The 21,947-nt window shown below is 31.5% G+C and overlaps 11 protein-coding genes across 11 annotated transcripts; 7 read left to right on the plus strand and 4 right to left on the minus strand.

The window, feature by feature from the left end:
- Positions 1-348: 348 nt before the first annotated feature.
- Positions 349-1,175, minus strand: BX663DRAFT_76531 (uncharacterized protein). The gene is made up of 2 exons (XM_051532319.1): positions 1,110-1,175; positions 349-1,057 (listed from the first exon to the last, which is right to left on the minus strand). The coding sequence occupies exon 2, from the start codon at positions 1,030-1,032 to the stop codon at positions 742-744; it is 291 nt and encodes a 96-aa protein (XP_051382463.1). The 5' UTR covers positions 1,033-1,057; positions 1,110-1,175; the 3' UTR covers positions 349-741.
- A 431-nt stretch (positions 1,176-1,606) lies between these two features.
- BX663DRAFT_531409 (uncharacterized protein) lies at positions 1,607-2,695 on the minus strand (the record flags this gene model as incomplete). Its single annotated transcript, XM_051530377.1, has 5 exons — positions 1,607-1,803; positions 1,834-1,877; positions 1,974-2,300; positions 2,415-2,533; positions 2,672-2,695. The coding sequence occupies 5 exons, from the start codon at positions 2,693-2,695 to the stop codon at positions 1,607-1,609; spliced, it is 711 nt and encodes a 236-aa protein (XP_051382464.1).
- A 921-nt stretch (positions 2,696-3,616) lies between these two features.
- BX663DRAFT_561570 (uncharacterized protein) lies at positions 3,617-4,391 on the plus strand (the record flags this gene model as incomplete). Its single annotated transcript, XM_051531927.1, has 4 exons — positions 3,617-3,628; positions 3,698-3,759; positions 3,931-4,076; positions 4,138-4,391. The coding sequence occupies 4 exons, from the start codon at positions 3,617-3,619 to the stop codon at positions 4,389-4,391; spliced, it is 474 nt and encodes a 157-aa protein (XP_051382465.1).
- Positions 4,392-7,837: 3,446 nt separating this feature from the next.
- On the plus strand, positions 7,838-9,833 carry BX663DRAFT_511205 (uncharacterized protein). The gene is made up of 3 exons (XM_051527856.1): positions 7,838-8,149; positions 8,206-8,357; positions 8,418-9,833. Exons 1-3 carry the CDS (start codon positions 7,957-7,959, stop codon positions 9,672-9,674), a joined length of 1,602 nt encoding a protein of 533 aa, XP_051382466.1. The 5' UTR covers positions 7,838-7,956; the 3' UTR covers positions 9,675-9,833.
- A 917-nt stretch (positions 9,834-10,750) lies between these two features.
- BX663DRAFT_417996 (homeobox domain-containing protein) lies at positions 10,751-11,137 on the plus strand (the record flags this gene model as incomplete). The annotated part of the gene is made up of 1 exon (XM_051522366.1): positions 10,751-11,137. A coding segment is annotated over one exon (387 nt), but the record flags the coding sequence as incomplete, so codon positions are not given.
- A 766-nt stretch (positions 11,138-11,903) lies between these two features.
- On the plus strand, positions 11,904-12,644 carry BX663DRAFT_511207 (uncharacterized protein). The gene is made up of 2 exons (XM_051527857.1): positions 11,904-11,927; positions 11,984-12,644. The coding sequence occupies exon 2, from the start codon at positions 11,998-12,000 to the stop codon at positions 12,550-12,552; it is 555 nt and encodes a 184-aa protein (XP_051382468.1). The 5' UTR covers positions 11,904-11,927; positions 11,984-11,997; the 3' UTR covers positions 12,553-12,644.
- Positions 12,645-13,161: 517 nt separating this feature from the next.
- On the plus strand, positions 13,162-14,932 carry BX663DRAFT_511212 (C2H2 type zinc-finger-domain-containing protein). The gene is made up of 5 exons (XM_051527858.1): positions 13,162-13,345; positions 13,412-13,491; positions 13,564-13,630; positions 13,713-14,136; positions 14,204-14,932. Exons 1-5 carry the CDS (start codon positions 13,206-13,208, stop codon positions 14,678-14,680), a joined length of 1,188 nt encoding a protein of 395 aa, XP_051382469.1. The 5' UTR covers positions 13,162-13,205; the 3' UTR covers positions 14,681-14,932.
- A 51-nt stretch (positions 14,933-14,983) lies between these two features.
- BX663DRAFT_511213 (Nuf2 family-domain-containing protein) lies at positions 14,984-16,979 on the plus strand. Its single transcript, XM_051527859.1, has 7 exons — positions 14,984-15,402; positions 15,496-15,702; positions 15,779-16,009; positions 16,081-16,284; positions 16,351-16,494; positions 16,567-16,761; positions 16,833-16,979. The coding sequence occupies exons 1-7, from the start codon at positions 15,139-15,141 to the stop codon at positions 16,950-16,952; spliced, it is 1,365 nt and encodes a 454-aa protein (XP_051382470.1). The 5' UTR covers positions 14,984-15,138; the 3' UTR covers positions 16,953-16,979.
- On the minus strand, positions 16,937-18,619 carry BX663DRAFT_561576 (tubulin alpha-3 chain). The gene is made up of 2 exons (XM_051531928.1): positions 18,232-18,619; positions 16,937-18,085 (listed from the first exon to the last, which is right to left on the minus strand). Exons 1-2 carry the CDS (start codon positions 18,491-18,493, stop codon positions 16,998-17,000), a joined length of 1,350 nt encoding a protein of 449 aa, XP_051382471.1. The 5' UTR covers positions 18,494-18,619; the 3' UTR covers positions 16,937-16,997.
- Positions 18,620-19,363: 744 nt separating this feature from the next.
- On the plus strand, positions 19,364-19,961 carry BX663DRAFT_511217 (uncharacterized protein). The gene has a single exon (XM_051527860.1). The coding sequence runs from the start codon at positions 19,381-19,383 to the stop codon at positions 19,843-19,845; it is 465 nt and encodes a 154-aa protein (XP_051382472.1). The 5' UTR covers positions 19,364-19,380; the 3' UTR covers positions 19,846-19,961.
- A 645-nt stretch (positions 19,962-20,606) lies between these two features.
- BX663DRAFT_543468 (uncharacterized protein) lies at positions 20,607-21,940 on the minus strand (the record flags this gene model as incomplete). Its single annotated transcript, XM_051530845.1, has 3 exons — positions 21,623-21,940; positions 21,384-21,519; positions 20,607-21,261 (listed from the first exon to the last, which is right to left on the minus strand). The coding sequence occupies exons 1-3, from the start codon at positions 21,870-21,872 to the stop codon at positions 20,607-20,609; spliced, it is 1,041 nt and encodes a 346-aa protein (XP_051382473.1). The 5' UTR covers positions 21,873-21,940.
- Between the last annotated feature and the right edge of the window lie 7 nt (positions 21,941-21,947).

The following is a 21,947-nucleotide window of genomic DNA, read 5'->3' on the forward strand; positions in this document are numbered from 1 at the left end:
AAGTATATAGAGCAGGTAATCGTTAGTATATGAAAGTCGTTAAAGTTAAATATATATGTACTAACCCTCTACAGCTTATTTTGGAATCATCAAATACAGTATCCAAAAAAAGAAAAAAGCCAGACTCTGCGAAGTATTTCCTTCTGATCGGTCAGTCAATGGCAAATGATTATATTTAAATAATTTCAAATACTCTAAAAGAGTATTTCTATCGCCCTCTGGTTTGCCCCTCCACTGCCAAACTCTTCTATTGCATGATGCGAGGGAGTCCATGGTTTTGAAACCTATTGAGTAGTCACTTGTTATCTTTGTCTCTTTTTTTCCTCTTTCTTTTTGAGGTTCTTGGGTTTTTAGTCCCACCCTCTCGTCTTAATTGATTTGTTTCCTTGAATATATTTTTAGTTCCCCTTAGTTAGCAATAATGTTTAACTAATAAATACCATAAATTTTCGCCTAAAAGAGTATTTCGTATCCAGTCAGAAGCAGGATATTCCAATTCTTGAGTGAATTGTCTTTTTAATGAGACAACATCAGTAGAGTTTTGCAAAGATTCAATATACTCATTAACATTAGAAGATAATTCAACTAGTTGTTTTATCTTATAATTTTCAATTTCATCAATCTCTTCATTGGTCAAGTACTTTTTCCAGTTGATATCACTCAAGTCTAATATCATTGAGTGAACCAAACTAGAAAAAAAAATACTCACTAGTATGTATCTTTAGAAATATTGTACAGTATTTACTGTTCATAGATACAGTTAAGAGCAAATTCTTTCATTTTTTTTTCTACAATAGTGCCGGTAGATAACTTCCACATCTTGATCTCATTTAAATTGTTGAACATGTGTTTGACTTTTTCTTTATCATCTGGAAGCAACTTTGACTGTTTAGTTGTACTTCCAGAAAACGTATCATAACTAGTTGTCTTTAATGAGGATAGTTCACTACCACTATTACCAACGTTTACGGGAGCTTGGTGTGCGTAATGACTAAGACCAAGTCTTTTGTCGTTAATTAAACATGGCAACATGTTCTAAACTAGGTTTAGTTTTACCCTAAGAAAAGGAAATTAATGTTTTGGCAACTTTTTACTAAAAACAAACTTACATGTTTAATATTTAAATCATTTAATACATTTAATATTCTGCTACACCAAGCTGATTTATACACAAAAAGTGAAGTTGCATTATCGTAAGATTCTATAATGCAACTTGTTAATTGCTCACATACTTTTGCTGTATTGATAGGCATTCCAGTAGAGCCTAATGTATGAATTGCAACCTCAACGTCTATTTTATATTTTAGCAAGAGTGTCATGTTTAACTATGTCAATTAACCCTTACTCTCTTCTTTTTCAGGCCAAAACGCGTCGTTTAGTAAGGTCATTATTTTACTTTGGTAGTTATAATAAAATATTTGAGCAATACTTGACAAACGGACTATTTACACAATCATTAACAAAAATATAAAAAAGTTCAAAAAAGTCAACGTCATGATGTTGAGTTTATAAATTTGAGGAGTGGGGTGAAAAAATCAGGAACAACCACAGATTTTCAGCTACTTCAAATTCAGACAATCAAGTGTATACATGTAAGTTACCTGCATCATACGTTTACTCTATCAGTATTTCCTCTCTCAGGAGAACCGTCGTCGGGAGGCATAGAGCGGACTTTTTTGGAAGTGAAGGTGGTGGTGCTTGTTGAATCACGTTTTGATGTTTCCCTTTTGAATCTAGAGGGGCGACCAAGGGCTTGCCTGTGGCTTAACACAATATCTCTAAAATTCAAAACGGCAGCCAAATCTCTATTTCAGAGTCGAGAAAGCACTAAACATTTTTGGTTTGTACATCTAGTGAAAGAAAATATAAGAAGTTGTCTTTTTTTTTATTTTTTTTAAAAAAAAATGAAATTGATGTTTATCGTAACAGGCTGTGGCACTCAACCACTGGATACTTGAGAAATTTTTTTCAACTTCCCATTTTTACATTTGGGGCAGAACGACAACATTTTGTATTCATCCAACAAGTATACTTGTAACCCTTCTTTCTTCAACATCCTCCTAATACCAACACCTTTGATAGGTTCGTGATATTTTGGATTACTGGTGTACCAGTTGCCAAGAACAAGTACACGGTCTTCACCGAATTTTTGCTTTAAGGTCTTTGCCAGACGAGCGTCTGACAATTTCCTATTGATATAAGAGGAAAGCTTTATTTTCCTGAAAGGAAGTGATCCAGGATAATCACTTTGATAATAGTTTGAAAGGAGATCACTTGTATCCCGTTTTGCTTCTAAATATCTAGACTACTTCTGGGGATCAACTGTCGAAGTGGAATGCGTAGTCAAAGACTTCTCCAAATCACTGACTGTCTTGGGCTTGTTTTGCTATCGAAATTTCCTAAATTCCCTTGACTTTGTCTCCTTAGCCCTTTGATTGCTGGTGTATCGATATATGAAGCCATCGTGTCTTGATTCGCATTTCTCACCCATGCAAAATAACATATCCCTTCTACCAGGATCTATAAATACGCACTTGTTGGTGGTAAGTTAAAGCTCTTCGTTGTTCAACTTATCGATATATTGAAGCTCGTTATTGTTTGTTTGCAAACGTTTACTGGTATTCCTTGTACCGCCTTTGCAGGTTTCCTTGTTTTATTTCAATATCGAGACCCCAACACCATCTATATGGATCATCCCACGAAACTTGAGTGGCTTCGCATTACCTTGATCTTTTAGGGCCTTGCAGGAAATATTGACAACTTTTCCTCAAATAAGGTTTTTATCTAGTTTTGTTCTTATTCATGCTTTATAGCCTTGGCACCTGATCGTAAACTAACCACGTAACATCTGAAGATAGCATTACCAGTAAGGATGTTACTTAGTTTAAACATTTGCTATCCAATCTGTAATCGATGCATCCGTGGGATATACAATTGAAAACTATTAAAGTTTGATGCTAGGTTTCCTAAGAAGCTTAAGCTTGCAAAATGTTTCAATTCCAGAAAAGAACCCAAAACATATAAGAACGTTTATCTAGCAGTAAAAAACTCTTCATACCTTTTTTTCTAATAAAAAAGACCCCCAATTCTTTCTCATTTAATTTATTGTTATTTTCCAAAATCGACAAATATTACAATAGAGCTATATTCAAAAATTATATCGCTTCGACATTTGACAACTTTATTAGTAGATCCATTTTGAAAAGAATAGTATTGAAGTTTTTTTGAAAAATGATGATTAATTCAAAATCAGGAAGAAGTCATTTCCAAATCCTCAGCTACAGAAGATGATTCTATGCTTTCGTTCATTGTAAGAAATTGCTCTTGATATTGCTTGCATTACTTCAACAATAGAGGTCATCCTATCACACATAGTGTGAATTTGCTTAGTTAGATAGAGTTAAAATAGAAGTTGTGTAGAGAAGTGGAGTTGGGTAATGGATGCGGGAGTATGTTACAGGGTGGTTATATCCACTAATGTCAGCTCATCCAAAAAATAACCTACTCTTTTTTTTTTCAAACTGGTATAGTTTGGGTACTCTCACTTGTTTATACATTCCCCATCCATTACCCAACTTCTACTCTAGCTAAGCAAACACACACTATCTGTGATAGGATGACCTCCATTGTATAGGAAATATTTAATTACAGCTTTTCTCATTAGAAAATAAGCGGGGATGCTTTAATCTGTTTTTAGCATACTTTGTTTCTTGTGAAATTATGGCCAAATCTTGTACTTCCTGCAGGTTGTCGCTACAAGTATTCGTGGAGGCTATGCTTTCAAATATTATACTTCAGAAGATGTCAAAAACGTCATAAATCGTTGTTTGATCATTAAATGCGTTCACGTAAATAAACCTCAGAAAGTAGCAGCATAGGTGCTAGCTCCTGTTAATATATAGAATTAAACTTATTTATTCATTTTTATAGATTTTGCTTAGTACATTTTAAAGAAGGATCTGATGCTGCAAATTTCTATATGACATACTCTTCTAGACATATTGCTCTTTGTAAGATTTTAGAAGGCTTGTGTATTCAAGAAGCAGTTCACAATGGAATGAAAGCTCAATATGTAAGTTTGAGATTTGCTGACTGAAGAATTATTATTCACAAAAGCTTTGTTATGGGATTTCTCAGCTTTTCAAATACGACTTACTTCATCAAATGCTTGGTGCCGTTGTTCATCTAACAATGTCGCTGAGCATAGCAATACCACTGGACATAACAATACCGCTGAACATAGTAGCACCACTAAACATAAAGGCGCTCCTGAATATGAAATTTCAGAAGATAAGAAAGGCGTTAAAAATTTTTTAATGAAACTAAAGAATGAGGCGGAAAATGAGATTAGAGCTTTTGACATTAAATACAAAAAAAGATTAAGTTACTAGAATATTATTTAGCTCTCAAATGAGTAACCTTTTTTATGAGTATTGACAATTTTATTGAAAAAAAAAATTGAATTGTCTCATTTTAGATTAAAATAATGTATGAATGTATACTACCGTAATACGTTTATAAAACTTGTAGGTAAATGGAAAAGATGAATAACAATCCCTGAAATCACTAAATTATGATCATCAGAATAAATAAAGTTTATTTTTGTACCAATATGTAAAATTAAACCGAAAAATATCCATTTTAGGATATTTTTTTTTTTTTTTTTTAATCGTCTTTTCTGTTTTTCTGTCAAGAGCCTATAATAGTAAATTAAAATGGAGATGAAATTAAGTGTTATGATTTTCGACATTTATTATAGAAAAATTGGAAAAGAGAATTTTTCCTTTAAAGTAAAACAAGCATATATAGGAAACAATTAGCATTAACATAAAATTAATATATAAAGCAAGGTCTATTTTGACTGTGTTGACTTTATTATACATTCACTTCTTTTATATAACAAACAAATATAGCCAACTATTTATATACATTTACATTTATTTATCTATTTTTTTTAACTGAATTAATATATACTATTTATTATATAACATATGGATTCTCTTGATCTTAAATTACCTAAATATATGGTCTACTGTGTGATAGTAGCCTGTCTTGGTTCATTTAGTAATGGTTGGGTAATTGGCTCTGCTAATGTACCTGGTGAAGTGACTCACTCTTGTGAAAATGGCAGTGCTCGTATCTCTAGTAGCGCCTTCCCTGATTGTCTCCCCATGAATACTAGTCTTTGGGGCTTTGCTGTCTCTTCTTTCTGTGTTGGTGGTCTTCTTGGTGGCTTCTTTGGTGGTAATATTCAAACCAAGTTTGGTCGTAAGAAGACGATTATTTTTAATAATTTGGGTTGGATACTTGGAGGTCTTTTACAAGGTGTTGCAGTAAACCCTGCCATGTTTATTGTGGGTCGTATTCTCTGTGGTCTCTCTTGTGGTCTCGGTTCCTTGGCTACTCCTACCTATGTTGGTGAAATCTCTACTATCAAGGCTCGTGGTACTATGGGTACCTGTAATCAATTTGCTATTGTCATTGGTATCTTGCTTGCCTCTGTCATCGGTCTCCCCTTGGCAAACGTTCCTCTCTGGCGTATTAACTATGCCCTTGTTGCTCTCCCTGCTATTGCTCAATTCTTCTTGATGTCTGGTTGTGTTGAATCTCCTCGTTATCTTATCTCTATTAACCGTATTGAAGAAGCCAGAGAATCACTTCAAAGACTTCGTCCTAACACAAACATTGATAAGGAATTCTATGGTATGGTTGAAGGTCAACTAGGTGCTGCTGCTGCTAGAGCTATTACTGGTATGGATAGTAGTGCCTCTGTCGCCAATAAAGATGAGACCAAGTCCTTTGATGATCAAATTGAAGATGGTATTGTTACTGCTGATGAAGGTGCTCGTGAATCCATGAACATGATCCAGATCTTTACTGATTCTCTTATTCGTCGTATTGCCCTCACTGTCCTTGCTCTTCACGTCATTCAACAAATGATTGGTATTAATGCTGTCATGTATTATTCTACTACTATCTTTAACATGTCCTTCTCTGCTGAGATGTCCAAGTACATGGCTATTGTCACTACCGTTGTCAACTTTGCCTCTACTATTCTTTCTTTAATCTTGGTTGATCGTATGGGTCGTCGCCCCCTTTTGTTGATTGCTGAAGCAGGTGCCTGTATCTTCTGTGTCTTGTTGATCATTGGTTATGTCTATAGCTTGGGACCCCTTTTGGTTGTCGCCGTCTTTGGTTATGTTGTTTCATTTGCTATTGGTGTCGGACCTATCCCATGGATGATTACCTCTGAAGTCACACCTGTCTATGCCTCCTCTGCTGTTGGTGCTGTTGCTACTGCTGTCAACTGGGCTACTAACTTTGTCATTGGCCAATGTTTCCCTCTTGTCTTTGAAGGCATTAAAGGTTACTCCTTCGCTATCTTTGCTGGTGTTGCTGCACTTGCCTTTGCTTTCACTTATCTTAAAGTCCCTGAAACCAAGGGTCGTTCCCTCGAAGATATTGTCAAGGGCTTCGAAAAGAGCTCTTAAAAAGAAAAAGCATATATCCTATAATATTCCCTTTACTTATTCTAAAATATATTATGTTGTATTTGATGTGTAATTTTTTTTTTAATTAAATCTATACTATATTTGAATTAAAGATCTTTTTGCAATAATTAAATATACTGTTTGTAATATAAAGATACTTTTAATACAATTATCAACCATTTGTAAATGAAATTATGCAATGAATTATTATCGATTAGAAGGAGAGGAATTAATGTATATGTATACACATATACATTGAAAAAAAAAAAAAAGAAAGCTGTTCTATTTCGCTTTATTAAAACACAGAGACTTTACATATGATGCCATATACATATATGTTCATATTTATTTATAGCTTGTACTTTTTTTTTTCTTATTTCAAAAGTATGTGGAATAAAACTAGAATAAACATTAATTATAAATAAAAAGAAAAATAATATTTTTTTTGATTAATAGATTTCTTTGAATCAAAGATAAAAATATGTACATATTTTTTTTTGTAGAGCTTTTGAAGTTAAATTTAAAAAGATGTTAAAATGTAATAATGATATTGAGTTTGTACAAAAGAAGAAGAAGGTAACTACAGCATATCCTTTATAATGGCGAGAACTTTTGAATTTCTTATTATGATAAACTGTATTTTATTAGTTTCCTAATATCTTTTATGTAACAGGTTACTAGTGCAATATTATAGCTTATTTAAGTAGTGTAGCACTCATGTTATACTAAACCAAATACACATAATAAGCAAATAATTGGTTGCTATTCTTTTCATACAACGGAGTATTTTGCTTGATTTATGAATGCAAACTCGACATGATATATAATGCAGAAGACAGTTAAGTTACTGTTAAGACGCCAATCAATCAATCAATCCCTTTTTTCATATTTAATTCGTAAATAAGATATTAGTCAAGAAAAGTTAATATGGCTCACGTCTAAGATTTGTTTAATTATTATTGCACAAATATTTGCCTCTTTATATATCATATTTCCAAGTAAAAAAAAAAAAAAAAAAAAAAAAATAACTCGGAATGTGAGATGCCATAAATTGTCTATCACTAGTGGCATGTTACATATAATAAAAACACAAAAAAAGATGAATAGTTATACAATCACTGGTGCTATTCAAGTTGATCTATCTTATATAATAGGCATAAATCAAAGTGAAGTGAAAGAGTATTAAAAAATACTGTATTTTGACAATTAGAATCAAAATCGAGGATGTCGGTTTTTTAACTGCTGATTATCCAAATAAGGAAAAAAAATCCTTTATTTTTTTTTTATTCGATTGGTATCTGTTCTACCTGTTTCATTTACAATATTGCTGAAAAAAATAATAAAACTTTTTTTTTTTCTTTTGTAATTTGATCTAAATTCCTTGCTTTTTTTTTCTCTACTTTTTTTAACACCTGTAGTGTAATAAAATTAAGAGCAAGGACAAAAAATTAAGCGAAAGTCAAATATGCATCTGGGATTACTTTCTCATGGACAATTGACATTCGACCCTTTTAAACCTATTATTTTGAGAGGCTTACCAACAGAGGATGCGTCTACATTATTCGCTGGTAATGTTGTTTTGACATTATCGAAACCGACAAAAATAACCAATGTTTCTGTTACATTAAGAAGTGAAGCTATTACTTATTGGCCAGAAGGTATATAGAAAAAAAAAGGAAAAAAAAAAGAGTTTTGACAGATATAAAAAATTAAGGTATTGGCGCACGTGGAACAAAGTTGACATCAGAAAAAAGTTTAGGTGAACATACATTAGAAATTTTGGCACCTAACAATGAGAAAAATGCATCCTTTTTAGTTTTACCTGCCGGAACACATAGATTTTCATTTGCCTTTGTTATACCAAATGTAACAAACATACATGTACATGTGCATTTGTTTACATATACTAACACTTTTATTATTTAGTCTACAGTTGCAACAATTGAGGATACATTTGGGAGAGTTCGACATGTTGTAGAAGCTGAAGTTCAAAGACCAGGAGTAGTGATGCTTTCAAATTGGCATATTTCTAAACCAGTCATGATCTTTAGAACCTACATGTCTAATTCGTTATTGACAAACAACTCATTACAAAGCCTTTCAAGAACATTTGAGAAACATATGCCCTGTGCAGACATAGAGGTTGTAATGGAAGCAGCTGCGTTTTCTTCTGGTGATTTATTCTACATTCGAATGATTATTGAACCTCAACTTAAACATACTCGACTTGAACATATGGAAGTGAATGTGATTGAGACAAGGCGTTATTGTGTTCCCGAAATGCGTGCATGGCGAAATGAATCAACAACATTCTCAATGCCGTTTGCTGGGTCGGTTCGATTAGCCGAATTTGGCGAAGTAGATGTAACAACGGAACTACTTCGACCTATCTTTGACAAAAATCAAAATGGACTTGAGTTAGTACATGACTTTGCTCATCGTTTATCCTTTTTCGCTCCTACTTGTCAACAGAATATTCGACATACAACTTATTTTAAGGAAATCTTGTTTCGTCATCATATTGAAATTAGTCTCACTTTATCTTATTTAGATGATACTACGGGAAATAGACAGCTAAGTAGAGTTAATAGTATTGTCTCGGAATCAAGCATTAGTGTTCCATCTCTAGCAAGATCCTTAACTCCGCCTCCAACAGCTCATGTAGTTACTAATTCTCGAGCATATAATAGCCAAACATACATCGAGAGTTTGACTACTCGATTGGATAATAGTCCAAGTAGACCAAGCTCAGTTATTACAACCACTAATTCATCAAGTTGGTCTAATGTATTATTAAGACCAAATAAGACAAAAGCTGAAAAGAATGTATTATTAGCTGATGAGAGACGTAAAGAAAGATTTACATTCGATACACCCATCACTGTATTTGATTGTCGATTAAAAGAAGATTATGGAAAGTTACCTTCTTATTTTGAATTAGGAGTAAAACCGACAATACAAGCGACAAATAAGAAGAAACAAGACATCCATCATCATACAGCAACAACAACTATGGATAAACCAAATCGACCTCATCCTTATTTATGCTCATGCTATTATGCCTTTTGTAGAGAAATGGAATTAGCTTCTAAAGCTTTATATCTATCAACTGAGACAACGCCAGCTATGCCACTCTTAGATCGTATTCCATCCATTCCTCCACCTGATTATTATACAATTTAAAGAGAGAGAGATAGAGAGAGATAGAGAGAAATTGATTGATAGATAGATAGAGAGAGAGAGAGAAAAGAGTTATATATGTTATATACCCCTTCATTATTTAATACCTTCATTTACATATATTGCAATAAAAATAAAATTACGCGATAATACATAAAGATATTTACTCCTTTTATTTTTTTTTTTTTTTTTATTAAGCATATATTTTGTGTTATATTAAAAGTTTACTGTGTATCATGTATGTTATGTTTTGTTGATGTAATTTAAGAGGTGGACACATTATCAGGCCACAATATTGAATTGTTCTATAACATAATAATAAAAGCTGCCTGTACTTAACAAGTATAGCACGTGTAAGATATATATCATTATGTGTAACATTTATTAAGGGCCTCTTCAAACTCTCAGACAATATATTAAATAGTATGAGAGGTGTATATATTATGAATAAAATAAACAAAATAACGTTATCATTTAATAGGCTTATATATGTGTATATATGCATATAATATAGATATAGATATATACATTATGTATATACGTATCTACATCTTTAATTGTACGATATCATCTTTATGTATAAAGTTTATATACATTGTATGAAATGATCTACAATATATGAAAAAAATAAATAAATAAATAAATAAATAAGCGGGGTTGACATGTATGTAAGTTGTTTGCTTGTATACATGCTTCAAGGGGAGTGCGGGATAATAAAAACATGAATTGAGGTAACCTGTCAATTAAAACTTTGTCAAGGAACCGTAATATCAGAGATGTGCACACACATACACACACACATATATATACGTATATATATAAATATACACTAAAAATAATATGTCTTTTTTTTTTTTTTTTTTTTTTTTAAATTTAGTTCTACGCTATCTTATAAACATATTTTCCTTTTTATCTTAAATAAAATAAAATAAATTATACATTTACTTATGTCATCAAATAATAATAAATCTAATATAATTGCAACACCTATTACTACTACTACTGCTGCTGCTGCTGCTTCTACAGCTTTTCTGTCGTCAGCAGTATTACCAACTCTATCAAATGATAATAATAAAGACACTTCAACATCTCGTAAACGAACCCGTGCTACACCAGAACAACTTGAAATATTAGAAAAGACGTTTACCATAAATCCTAGTCCAAATAATCGTATAAGAGAACAATTATCTCATGAATTAGGCATGTCGGAACGCTCTATCCAAATTTGGTTTCAAAATAGAAGAGCAAAAGTTAAAAATGAAGCCAAAAAGAATACATTACTTCATGATGAGACATTAAAGATGCAATATTATGCTTCTACTGCTGCTATTGCTGCATGTCAAGCTGCAGTATTTTACCAGCAAGAAAGGAATAACGAATTAAAGATTGTAGAAGATCCAATCAAGAGTAACCCAAACCTTTATTATTATTATTATTATTATTACTTTAATCAACAACAATCACGACGTTATAATAGACACCCTTATCATTGTCCTATGCAACAGTATAGTAAGCCATCGACTTTACCCTCCTCTTCACATACTTTAAAATCAATGTCTTTTACTCCTCCTCTTCCTCCTCCTCCTCCTCCTCCTCCATTATCTCTACTTTCTTCAGAATCAATAGAAAACTCATCGCATTCTGATGCAACGAGTCCTCATTCATTGACTCAATTTGATTCTCATTCTTTGTGGTCTAAAAAACAACTTCAACAGCAAAGAGCAAGAGCACATACAATGGGTCCTTCTTTTACTTCAAACAATAACTATTATTATCAACAGCCTTTTCTACCGTATTATTCCAAATTGGATCGAAGCACTTCTGTTGAATTATCTATATCAAATAATAATAATAATAATAATACAACACCAGTAGCAACTTTATCGCCTGATGCTAGTAGTAGTAGAAGTAGTAGAAGCAGTAGTAGTAGTAGTAGTACTAGTACTAGTTCAAATCCAGTTCCTATTCAAGAAAACTATACAAACATGTTAAATGATATCTCTCATGCAGCAACATCATCAGCATCATCTACTTTAGAGGAGTCTATTACTACTACTATTAAAATGGAATCACATCAACCTACTATCAATAATTTTTCTACAACAGATCCTTCTGGCTTACAACAGCAGCAAAATCAATTCATAAATAATCTAAATAATAACACACATGTTAATATATCTCTACCGTATCAATCTACATCTCCTTCATTTTTCGATCAACAAGACGTACAATTAACTTGGTCAGATGTACCTTTTTGTAAGTGATATATAATTCTATTTCAATGAATGAATGAATTTTAATCTAAATAATAGATGATAATTCTACTATGATGATGATGACGACGACGACGACGGTGGCGGCGACGCCTACAACATCTTCTTTCGTAGTTGATACTCTACCCACTACATACGAATTACAACAACAGTCTACTTATAACAGTACACAGCATCCATTCATCCAATCTATCTCAGCAGAAACTCTTCAAATAGGTACATGGAAGAGAGTAACCTTGAATCCTCATGATTTACAATGTCAATATGATAAAGGGAATAAGCTATTCAGTTGGTGTATTCAAGATGGATTATCCAAGTTTAAAATGGAGTTTCCTGAAAGCAGTCTGAAGTCCATCCAATTAATGCCTTTACAAACAAGAGCGGGTTGGGCCAGATTAGAGATGTTCATCTTATCTGCCGAACATATCTCATTTTATATGAAATCTTTACACCAACATGGTTGGGTTCAATGTCGTGATTATACTGAAGATAAACAAGCTTCAACAGTACTTTTACATCAATTAGACGGCCCTGCTCTTGCCTTAAAAGCAGAATTAGATATACTTTTAAAAGAAAACCCATACTTGGCATCTATCCTATTTAAATAGTAAAAATTCTATATTATTGAGTACTTGATTTAATACCTAGACCAAATTCAATAAAAGAAGAAATGATAGGCAATAGAAATTTAAAAAAAAAAAAAAAAAAAAAGAAAAGAAAAGAAAAAGAAAAAGAAAAAGAAAAAGAAAAAGAAAAAGTAAAGTGATCGTAAGCTATTCAAGCAGTAAAAGTAAATATGTATTGTGTTGTAAATGGCCCATCTTCTTTAGTATACTGATAGATATCTGAGGAAGGAGCAAGATCTTTGTAATTCAAATAGAATCTATTTCATTTGAATATAACTTCTTCTTTTTAAATATTTGTATACAAGATCAGAAAGAAATCATTGAATAATTTTCATTTTGTTGTTATACAGAATATATACTTTAAAAGTACACACACACACACATTCAATATTAAGTTATTGCTGACTCATCATATGTAATAATCTATATTAAAGAAAACCTGGTATATTTCACTACATTCGTTGCGGGGCCAATACTTGGCCGTAGCATTAAATTCGTTCACAAAAAAAAAAAAAATTACTGCGCTACAAAAATTCTCATGCGCCGCAAAATCATTTTTTTTTAAAAAAAAAAGAAAAAAAGAAAACTCTTTTTAATCTTAAACAGCCTAATTGCAAAAAAAAAAAAAAAAAGGAATGTACAAATTGCACTCAGAGCATGTTCATCAAGCACAACGTGCAAATCCTTTGATGCCTAGAAACAATTTATTTACTTGTTTGGCTTGCCAAGTCGCTTTTCAAACTACTGAACGTCAACGTGCTCATTATCGTACAGAGTAAAATACTATATTATTTTACTAAAAGTGAATTAGTCATGTTGAATCAACCTAATTTTTGTTTAGTTGGCATAAATACAACCTGAAAAGAAAGATTGCTCAACTTTCTCCTGTTACTGCGGAGCAATTTGCACAAAAAGTTCTAGGTAAATATATATATATATATATATCTTTAGCAATAGCTAGCTAGATCAAAATTTAATCGTGCTTCATTATAGCTCAACAAACCAAAGGCAAAGAAGAAGAAGAAAGAAGAGGACTTATTTATGAATGCATGATCTGCAGGTAAGAAAAAAAAAAAAACTTGGATGGTTTCTTCTTTCGGGGGACGTTTCATTTTTTTTAACAAGTTGTTTAATAAAAATAGAAAATCCTATTCTTCTGAAAATGCATTCTCTAATCATCTTTTGTCAAAAAAACACAAGGATCTCGAATTTAATGCTGTCAATAAGCCTTTACCCTCACCCATCGTCACACATAAAAAGGAGATGACTTTATTCTCAGATACAGATGAAGATGTGACAGATACTGATTCTGTTCTTTCATCAACCATAGATCCTCATTTATATCATAATCGTTGTCTATTTTGTAATATGAACAATGGTGATTTTGAAACTAATCTTGAGCATATGAGTCTTGTTCATGGTTTCTTTTTACCTGATGTAGAATATTTAGAGGATGCACCTGGATTGATTCTTTATTTAGCAGAAAAGATTGATGATTGCATTTGTTTATATTGTAATGGACGAGGTAAAGAATACAAGTCTCAAGATGCTGTTCGTAGACATATGGTATATAGATAGATAGATAGATATATGTATTCATGATTATATATTCTTACACTCAGTTTTTATATAGTTGGATAAAGGACATTGTAAGATGGCTTATGATGAATCAGAGAATCCCAATGATTTATTAAGATTTTATAATTTTGGCACCATGTCAGAGGAGGATTTTGAAGCAGCCATAGTAGATCCTGTGGCTAATCAAGATGATGAGTTAATTTTGCAATCAGGTGAAAGAATAGGTCATCGACGATTTATGAGATATTATAAACAAAAAATAAGAAAGTTAGAACATCAGCAACAAGATATGTTATCTATTACACAACAGGAAGAGCCCTTAGAAAAGAATACATTTGAACCACGCAATAGAAAGGAACGACGTAGTGGCCATAGATTAGCTATTACAGATGGATTATCATCCAATCAAACTGAAAACAACATGCTACGTCGTTTGCCTGAATTTATCCAAAAGCAACACTATCAAAGACAGTCTTCTAAACGAGATAACTTGGTTGTAACAAGTAGAATGCGTAATCAAACACCTATTTAAATTCCTATATGTGGTTTTGTATTATTACATTTTATAGAGTTTATATATTAGATGTAAAGAAAAAAAAATAAAGTATAGATGTCTATACCAGCTGATTCCTAATAAACAAAGTAGATAAGAATTCTGTAGCGTATATGTATTTACATGTTGTTTTATTGATAAAATTCATAGAGAGAAATGTTCAAACATTGAATAATCTACTTTTAGTAGATAGTATTTAAAAGGAATAAAATTTAAGTCTGAAAAAAAAAAAAAAAAAAAATATGTACAAGAAAAAAAAAATTATTCAAATACATTTCTTTATTTTCAATACATGTATTCATTTTTCATTTCATAATCTGCATTTCATCAAAGATAAGCATCATTTATAAAAGCTTTATTCTACTAAAAAAAAAAAACCCCCCAACAAAATTCATTTCATCGAATAATAATAAAAAAAAAAACGGACAAACTAATCAATGATAAGATCTAATCGAACATCCATGATAGCTAATGCAAGTCAAGCATCTGAAGAGCATTATAATGTTCCTATTCTTACAACCAATAACATTGTAGACATTTTAGAATCACTAGGAATTATGGCTAATGAAGATGATTTTATAAGGCCTATAGGGTCACGTATTCGACAGATGTATCTACTCATCATTGAGATGGTCATGCCCTATAGATTAAAAGTCATTGATGAGAGAAGAGAAAAAATCACTAGAGAATTTGAATCAGTCGTAAATATTAACCCACAGGGATCATCATCATCTTTAGCTCGCTCGCTTACTCACTCACTCACTCACTTACTCAAACTTTTTCTTCTTTTTTAGCCTTTAGCAGAAGAAATGATTGAATCATTACCCATTTATAAAGAGATCAAAACCTTATTAACTGAATTAAAATACAAAGATTTTAAATTAACAGACGTTACAGCACCTACCTCAGACCGTATACGAAATATCTTTAGTACATTATTAGATTTTGTATTATTTAGAGACACAAAGATATCCGAATTTGATGAGATTGCTAATAATGCTGTAAGAAGTAGTTTATAGATAAGTTGAATTATTATTATTATTAATGTGTGTGTATGTATGTATGGAAATACTATAGACTAGTTTAGCTTCAAAAGCAAAAGAAATGGTATTGGAATATAATGAGTTGCAGGCAACGTTTAGTAAAAAAGAAGAGGATAGAAAATCAGAACAGGAAGAGATTAGTCGTTTAGAAAAATTAAATAATGAAATACATGGAGTTTTATTGGAGAAAAAAGTACAATACAGTAAAGCAGAAGAAGAAGCCAACAAAGCCAAGAAACGGAAAGCAAAATGGCAAGAAGATTTTGTAAGAATACATTACCATTATTCATAATTATAGCATAGAAATAATGATTATTATTATTATTATTATTATAGACGAATATATCATATGAAATGACGCAGAAATATAGACGTACTCAAGAATTAAATTATTTATTATCTATTGATATTGATACATTGTTAACTAATGTTACGGATCTTCAAGAGCAATTAAACATGTATACAGATAATTATAACGAATTAAATAACAAGTTGGAGACTATTTCTAGTCATTTTATGCTTGTCAAATCAATGAGCACTGTAAGCGATTTTATATATATATTTATATACATATCAAGAGTGGAACTAATACTCGATCATTCTTAGAATGTAGACAAGTGTCTAAAACTATTAAATAACTTTATAAAGACAAGAGGTGAAGCAGTTCGTCATAAGAAAACAAACGATGCACTTCAAGTCGAGATTTCAGCCTTTGAGAAAATAGACAACGAACGTCGATTAAAGCTAGAAGTAAGGAGATTTTAAAACAAGTCGACTCTATTTCATGTATAAAACCCTATTTACACATATTCTTTGTAACAGAGTATAAAACGTAATCTTGACTTTCAAAACTCAAGATTAGATAAATTAAAAAAACAACAAGAAAAGAAGAGACAGAGTATGGATGTCTATTTTCAAACCTATAATGAAAGAATGGTAGAAGTAGAAGGGGAAATAAAAGAGAAAGAAAGTGTAATACAAGAACATGAAAGAAACATTTTAAAGACTCAAGAAGAGGTAAAGAAAAAAAAAACCAAGTCTTCTTATTTTAACTCAATTTTAACTGCTTTTAATTATACATATTCAAGATGAAAATGTTATCATTAAGACATAAGAATGAAATAGATAATTTAATGTTTAAGCTTGAACCTGTTATTGTTTATATCAAAAGAACACAAGAACAATTACATAATTTAAGTCCTTCTTAAACAAATAAAATTTTATTTATTTTCCCATTCTTTTATTTATTTATTTTAATATTCTTCAGCATCTTCAATTTCGGAATCACCAAGGGAGTCAGAACCAACTTCCTCATAATCCTTTTCAAGGGCAGCCAAATCTTCACGAGCTTCAGAGAATTCACCTTCTTCCATACCTTCACCAACATACCAATGAACGAAAGCACGCTTGGCATACATCAAATCAAACTTGTGATCAAGACGTGCCCAAGCTTCAGCAATGGCAGTTGTGTTAGACAACATACAAAGAGCACGTTGAACGGTGGCAAGATCACCACCAGGGACAGCAGCAGGGGCACGACAGTTAATACCCACCTTGAAACCAGTAGGACACCAATCTACGAATTGAATAGTACGCTTGGTCTTGATGGTTGAAATAGCAGCGTTTGTGTCCTTAGGGACGACATCACCACGATACAATAAACAACAAGACATGTATTTACCATGACGTGGGTCACACTTAACCATTTGATTGTTAGGTTCGAAACAAGCATTGGTAATTTCTTGAACAGAGAGTTGTTCATGATAAGCCTTGGCAGAAGAAATGATAGGTGCATAAGTAACCAAGGGGAAGTGAATACGAGGATAAGGAACCAAGTTGGTTTGGAATTCATTCAAATCGACATTCAAAGAACCATCAAAACGTAAAGAAGCAGTAATAGAAGAGACAACTTGAGCAATCAAACGGTTCAAGTTGGTATAAGAGGGACGCTCAATATCCAAATTACGACGACAGATATCATAGATAGCTTCATTATCCACCATGAAAGAGACATCAGAGTGTTCCAATGTAGTGTGAGTAGTCAAGATAGAGTTGTAAGGTTCAACAACAGAGGTAGCAACTTGAGGTGCAGGGTAAATTGAGAACTCAAGTTTGGATTTTTTACCATAATCAACGGACAAACGTTCCATCAACAAGGCACCAAAACCAGAACCGGTACCACCACCAAAGGAGTGGAAGACCAAGAAACCTTGAAGACCAGTACAGTTATCGGCCAATTTACGAATACGATCCAAAACGGAATCAACCAATTCTTTACCAACAGTGTAATGACCACGAGCGTAATTGTTAGCAGCATCTTCCTTACCAGTAATCAATTGTTCTATTTTTTTTTTCAGAGAAAAAGAAAGAGGGGGGAGGTTATTAAGGAAAGAAAAAAAAAAGGGGGATGAAGGGAAAGGGAAATTATTGGGAGTAAAACAAATAAAAAAAAAAATAAAATAAAATAAAAATGATGAATGAACTTACCAGGATGGAACAAGTTATGATAAGGACCAGTACGAACTTCATCAACGACAGTAGGTTCTAAATCTACCATAACAGTACGAGGAACATGCTTACCAGCACTAGTTTCACTAAAGAAGGTATCGAAAGAGTTGTCACCAGTATTGAGTTCATCGGGAATACAACCATCAGGTTGAATACCATGTTCAAGACAATAAAGTTCCCAACAGGCATTACCAATTTGGACACCAGCTTGACCAACGTGAATTGAAATAACTTCTCTCATTTTTGTTTAATAAAAAAAAATAAAGGGGGTTTAACAAGTTGTTTTATTCTAAAGTTAAGGAAGAATAAACCAACAAAAATTAAAGGTTTAGTTGAAAAAAAAAAAAAGAAACTGAGGGGATAATTTAAGAAAAAATTATTTTTATAAGGTTAAAAAAAAAAAAAATCTCAATTAATTATATTTAATAAACGCACCAATCAAATCGTTATTAAATTAAAACACGAGGAACAACAGAAGTCTGAATTATATGAATAAAATAAAATGTTAACATTGCTAAACCTATCAAAAACGGTTAAATATGTATAACAGTGGAAGACATCTCTCCTTTGTTCATTTTATATACTAAGAATGATTTTATCAGATCATATATTTTATTAGGATATAAAAAACCATCCTTTCTCTCGTAGTTAAAAATTGAAAGCAGTTGCAACATTAATAAAGTATTTATATATTTGAAAATAAATAAATAAATAAATAAATAAAAGGCAACTATTATTCATAGTCCTCATGCTTACTTGATCTTACGATATTTATATTCTTTCGTAAATAGTGACCAAAGAGAACCTTTACTATATATGTAAATACGGTCCTATTCTATCCTTCCTTCCATCTATGTATGCTTCAAACAACTACACTTCTTAGATACGATGAGGTCGATGGCACTAAAGTCTTGTCTATTAGGTTATTTCACTATTTACTTATTTTAGTGACTCTTTTTTACTCATCTTCACAACTTATTCTGGTGTCCCTCATTGATGATTATATCACTTTACTAGTTAGAGGAGAATGACTTACCCTCATATTATTGGTATTAGCCATTTTTGTATGCTGACTTTAAATGTCACATACTTGTGTCGTCTTTTTTTTTTATTTTATTTTTCACAAGCATGATTTCTTATTTTATTTTTTTTCATTCTTTTCTGTACATTGTTTTTATGATATCTAATTCACCATTACCCAATATATCTCAATGCTCCATGGCTAGTATCTTTCAAGAAATGTTCAGTAAAAGTTTTAAATCATACAAATCAATAAAAGATAATCATCATAATGAAGAAGAAGGAAGCGATTTTAAACGATTGATCCAAAAACACAAGAAATTAAGCAGCAGCAGTAGCAGCAGCAGCAGCCAATCTTTGATAAAAGTAGAACACAAAAAAGGTGAATACCATCAAGATTCACCAGACTTTAGACCCATTGTGTATTTGAATAATACAACAAGCCAGCAACGTACAACTTTTGTTAGTTCTCTATATAATTACTTTTTTCAACATGAAGATAGATACTTTAATCATGACCGAGAAGAGCTTAGTAAAGATATCTTTCCAACCGGACATAAACAAACATATTGAAGAATATCCTTATTTTATTTTGTATATTAAATAAACTGTAAGAAAATAAAATAAAAATTTAGATATTAAGCGTGTATAACTATTTATTTCCCTTTTTTTTCTTTTCCATCTTAAACAGGTCTATTATATGCATAATGATTGTATATCATTTTTTTTTATAAATAGTTTGATGTTAAATATACTATTTGAAACTTATATTTTTAACTGTTTATACTTCTTTAAAAGTAGTAAATTTCCATATATTATTAAAAAAAAAAAGAAAAAGAAAAAGAATCCAAGGTAATAATCTTATTATTCACCAAGACATGTAAATGTACACATATATTTGCTCCTATGTAATAAGGAAAAAGGGTTTATATGAATTCTATTATATAATCAAAAAAAAGAGCATATAAATATAATACGTGTTATAAAATCCGCTATATGCTATACATAATAGCTGCTGCTAGAGATATTTGCATACATAAATGTATGTGTATATATTTATAGAAAAACTTACTACTAAAATAATAATTCGATTTATTTACTCCTTTTTTTTTTTAATTTCGTTACACTGTTATGCATATTTGCATATGTATATAAACATATTTATTATATATTAGCTACGCGTCGAATAAAAAAAAAAAAAAATAGAGGCATTTTTATATACACGTCATATAATCAAGCTTCTTTATTTTTAACCTCATCTGTAAAGTATATGCATAGTTATATATAAGTATGTATGTATGTATCTATACCTTCCTTCTCATTCTTACTATTTATCATAGAACTTGGGAAATAGAACTTGTAGGAGAAGCTAATACTAAAGTATCTTTCAAATGGTGAATATCTTCATCACTCGAGGTCTTTGAAGTAGATGCATTTGTTTCTTTCATAGAAATAGGGGAAATCATATTTGTATTATCATCATTTGTACTACTAGTATCTGTTCTATTATTGCGTATTTTCTTTTTAAAAGTACGAGTACTACTACCAGCATCTATACGAGGACTTGAAGTTTCCTTGAATTTTAGCTTTTCATTATAAATCATGATATCACCTCCTCTAGGCTTATGTTTAACATTATCTAATGATCTAACCTTCGATTTGATCTCCTTTGATTTAATAAAGGACGCTTTATCATCATATATCTTCACTTCTCCTCCTCCTGGCTTATGTCTTATATTGTCCTTTGAACCCACCTTTGAACAAATCTGTTTGGATTTAATAAACGCTGCTTTGTCATCGAAAATCATTACTTGTCCACCTCCTGATTTATGTTTCACATTCTCCATTGACCCAACTTTTGATGTTGCCTTTGTTTCAATACGTTGTTTGAGAATCGTCACTCTCTCATCAAAGATCTTTTTTCTCGTACCACCTGTTGGCTTATAATTTATGTTTTCAAATGAACCAATCTTAGACTTCACATGACTACTTGATGAGTTTACATGTATATTATTAGTAATTAGGAAGAAGAGGAGTAGAGGAGAGGGGAGGGTAAATAAGTATAATATATACATGTATTTATTTACACTAACACATTTTTTTTTTTTTACCTAAAATCAGTTTTAGCAGAAACAGGTGGAGGTGGAGATGCCATAAGGGTTCTACGAGTAACATAACTACTAACTGAGGGTCTTGAATGGAGTGGGTTTTGTGTAATTGCAGTTGTAGGAGAAGAAGGGGAGGAATCTAAATAAAATAAAATATGAATTAAAACTCAGGCATAATAATAAAATGATTGGCTTTTTTGGGCGCCATTATTTCAAGACTTCAAAATAAATAAATAAATTACCTGCAATCTCCTCCTCCTCCTCCTTCTTCTTCTTTTTTATATCATTCTTTTGACTTTTCTCAATGATCTCTGATGAATTAGAAGATCCCTTCTTTTTCGTCGTATTTTTCATTTTGAGGACTGAGTTATGATGTGTAGTCTCTGAAGAGGATAGAGAACCTTTACGTATCGTTGTGGGCGTCATTTTCAATTCAATGCTTGATTTGCGTGGATTTACTTTTAGTGTTGCTGTTGTAGTCAATGGAACCATATTAATAGAATGTATACAAAAAAATAAAATTTATAAAAGAAAACAAACAAAAAAAAAAAAAAAAAAAAAGAGAAA

The sequence above is a fragment of the Cokeromyces recurvatus genome (genome assembly GCF_025118155.1).
Source record: "Cokeromyces recurvatus strain NRRL 2243 chromosome Unknown BX663scaffold_14, whole genome shotgun sequence".
Taxonomy (NCBI): Eukaryota; Fungi; Mucoromycota; class Mucoromycetes; order Mucorales; family Mucoraceae; genus Cokeromyces; species Cokeromyces recurvatus.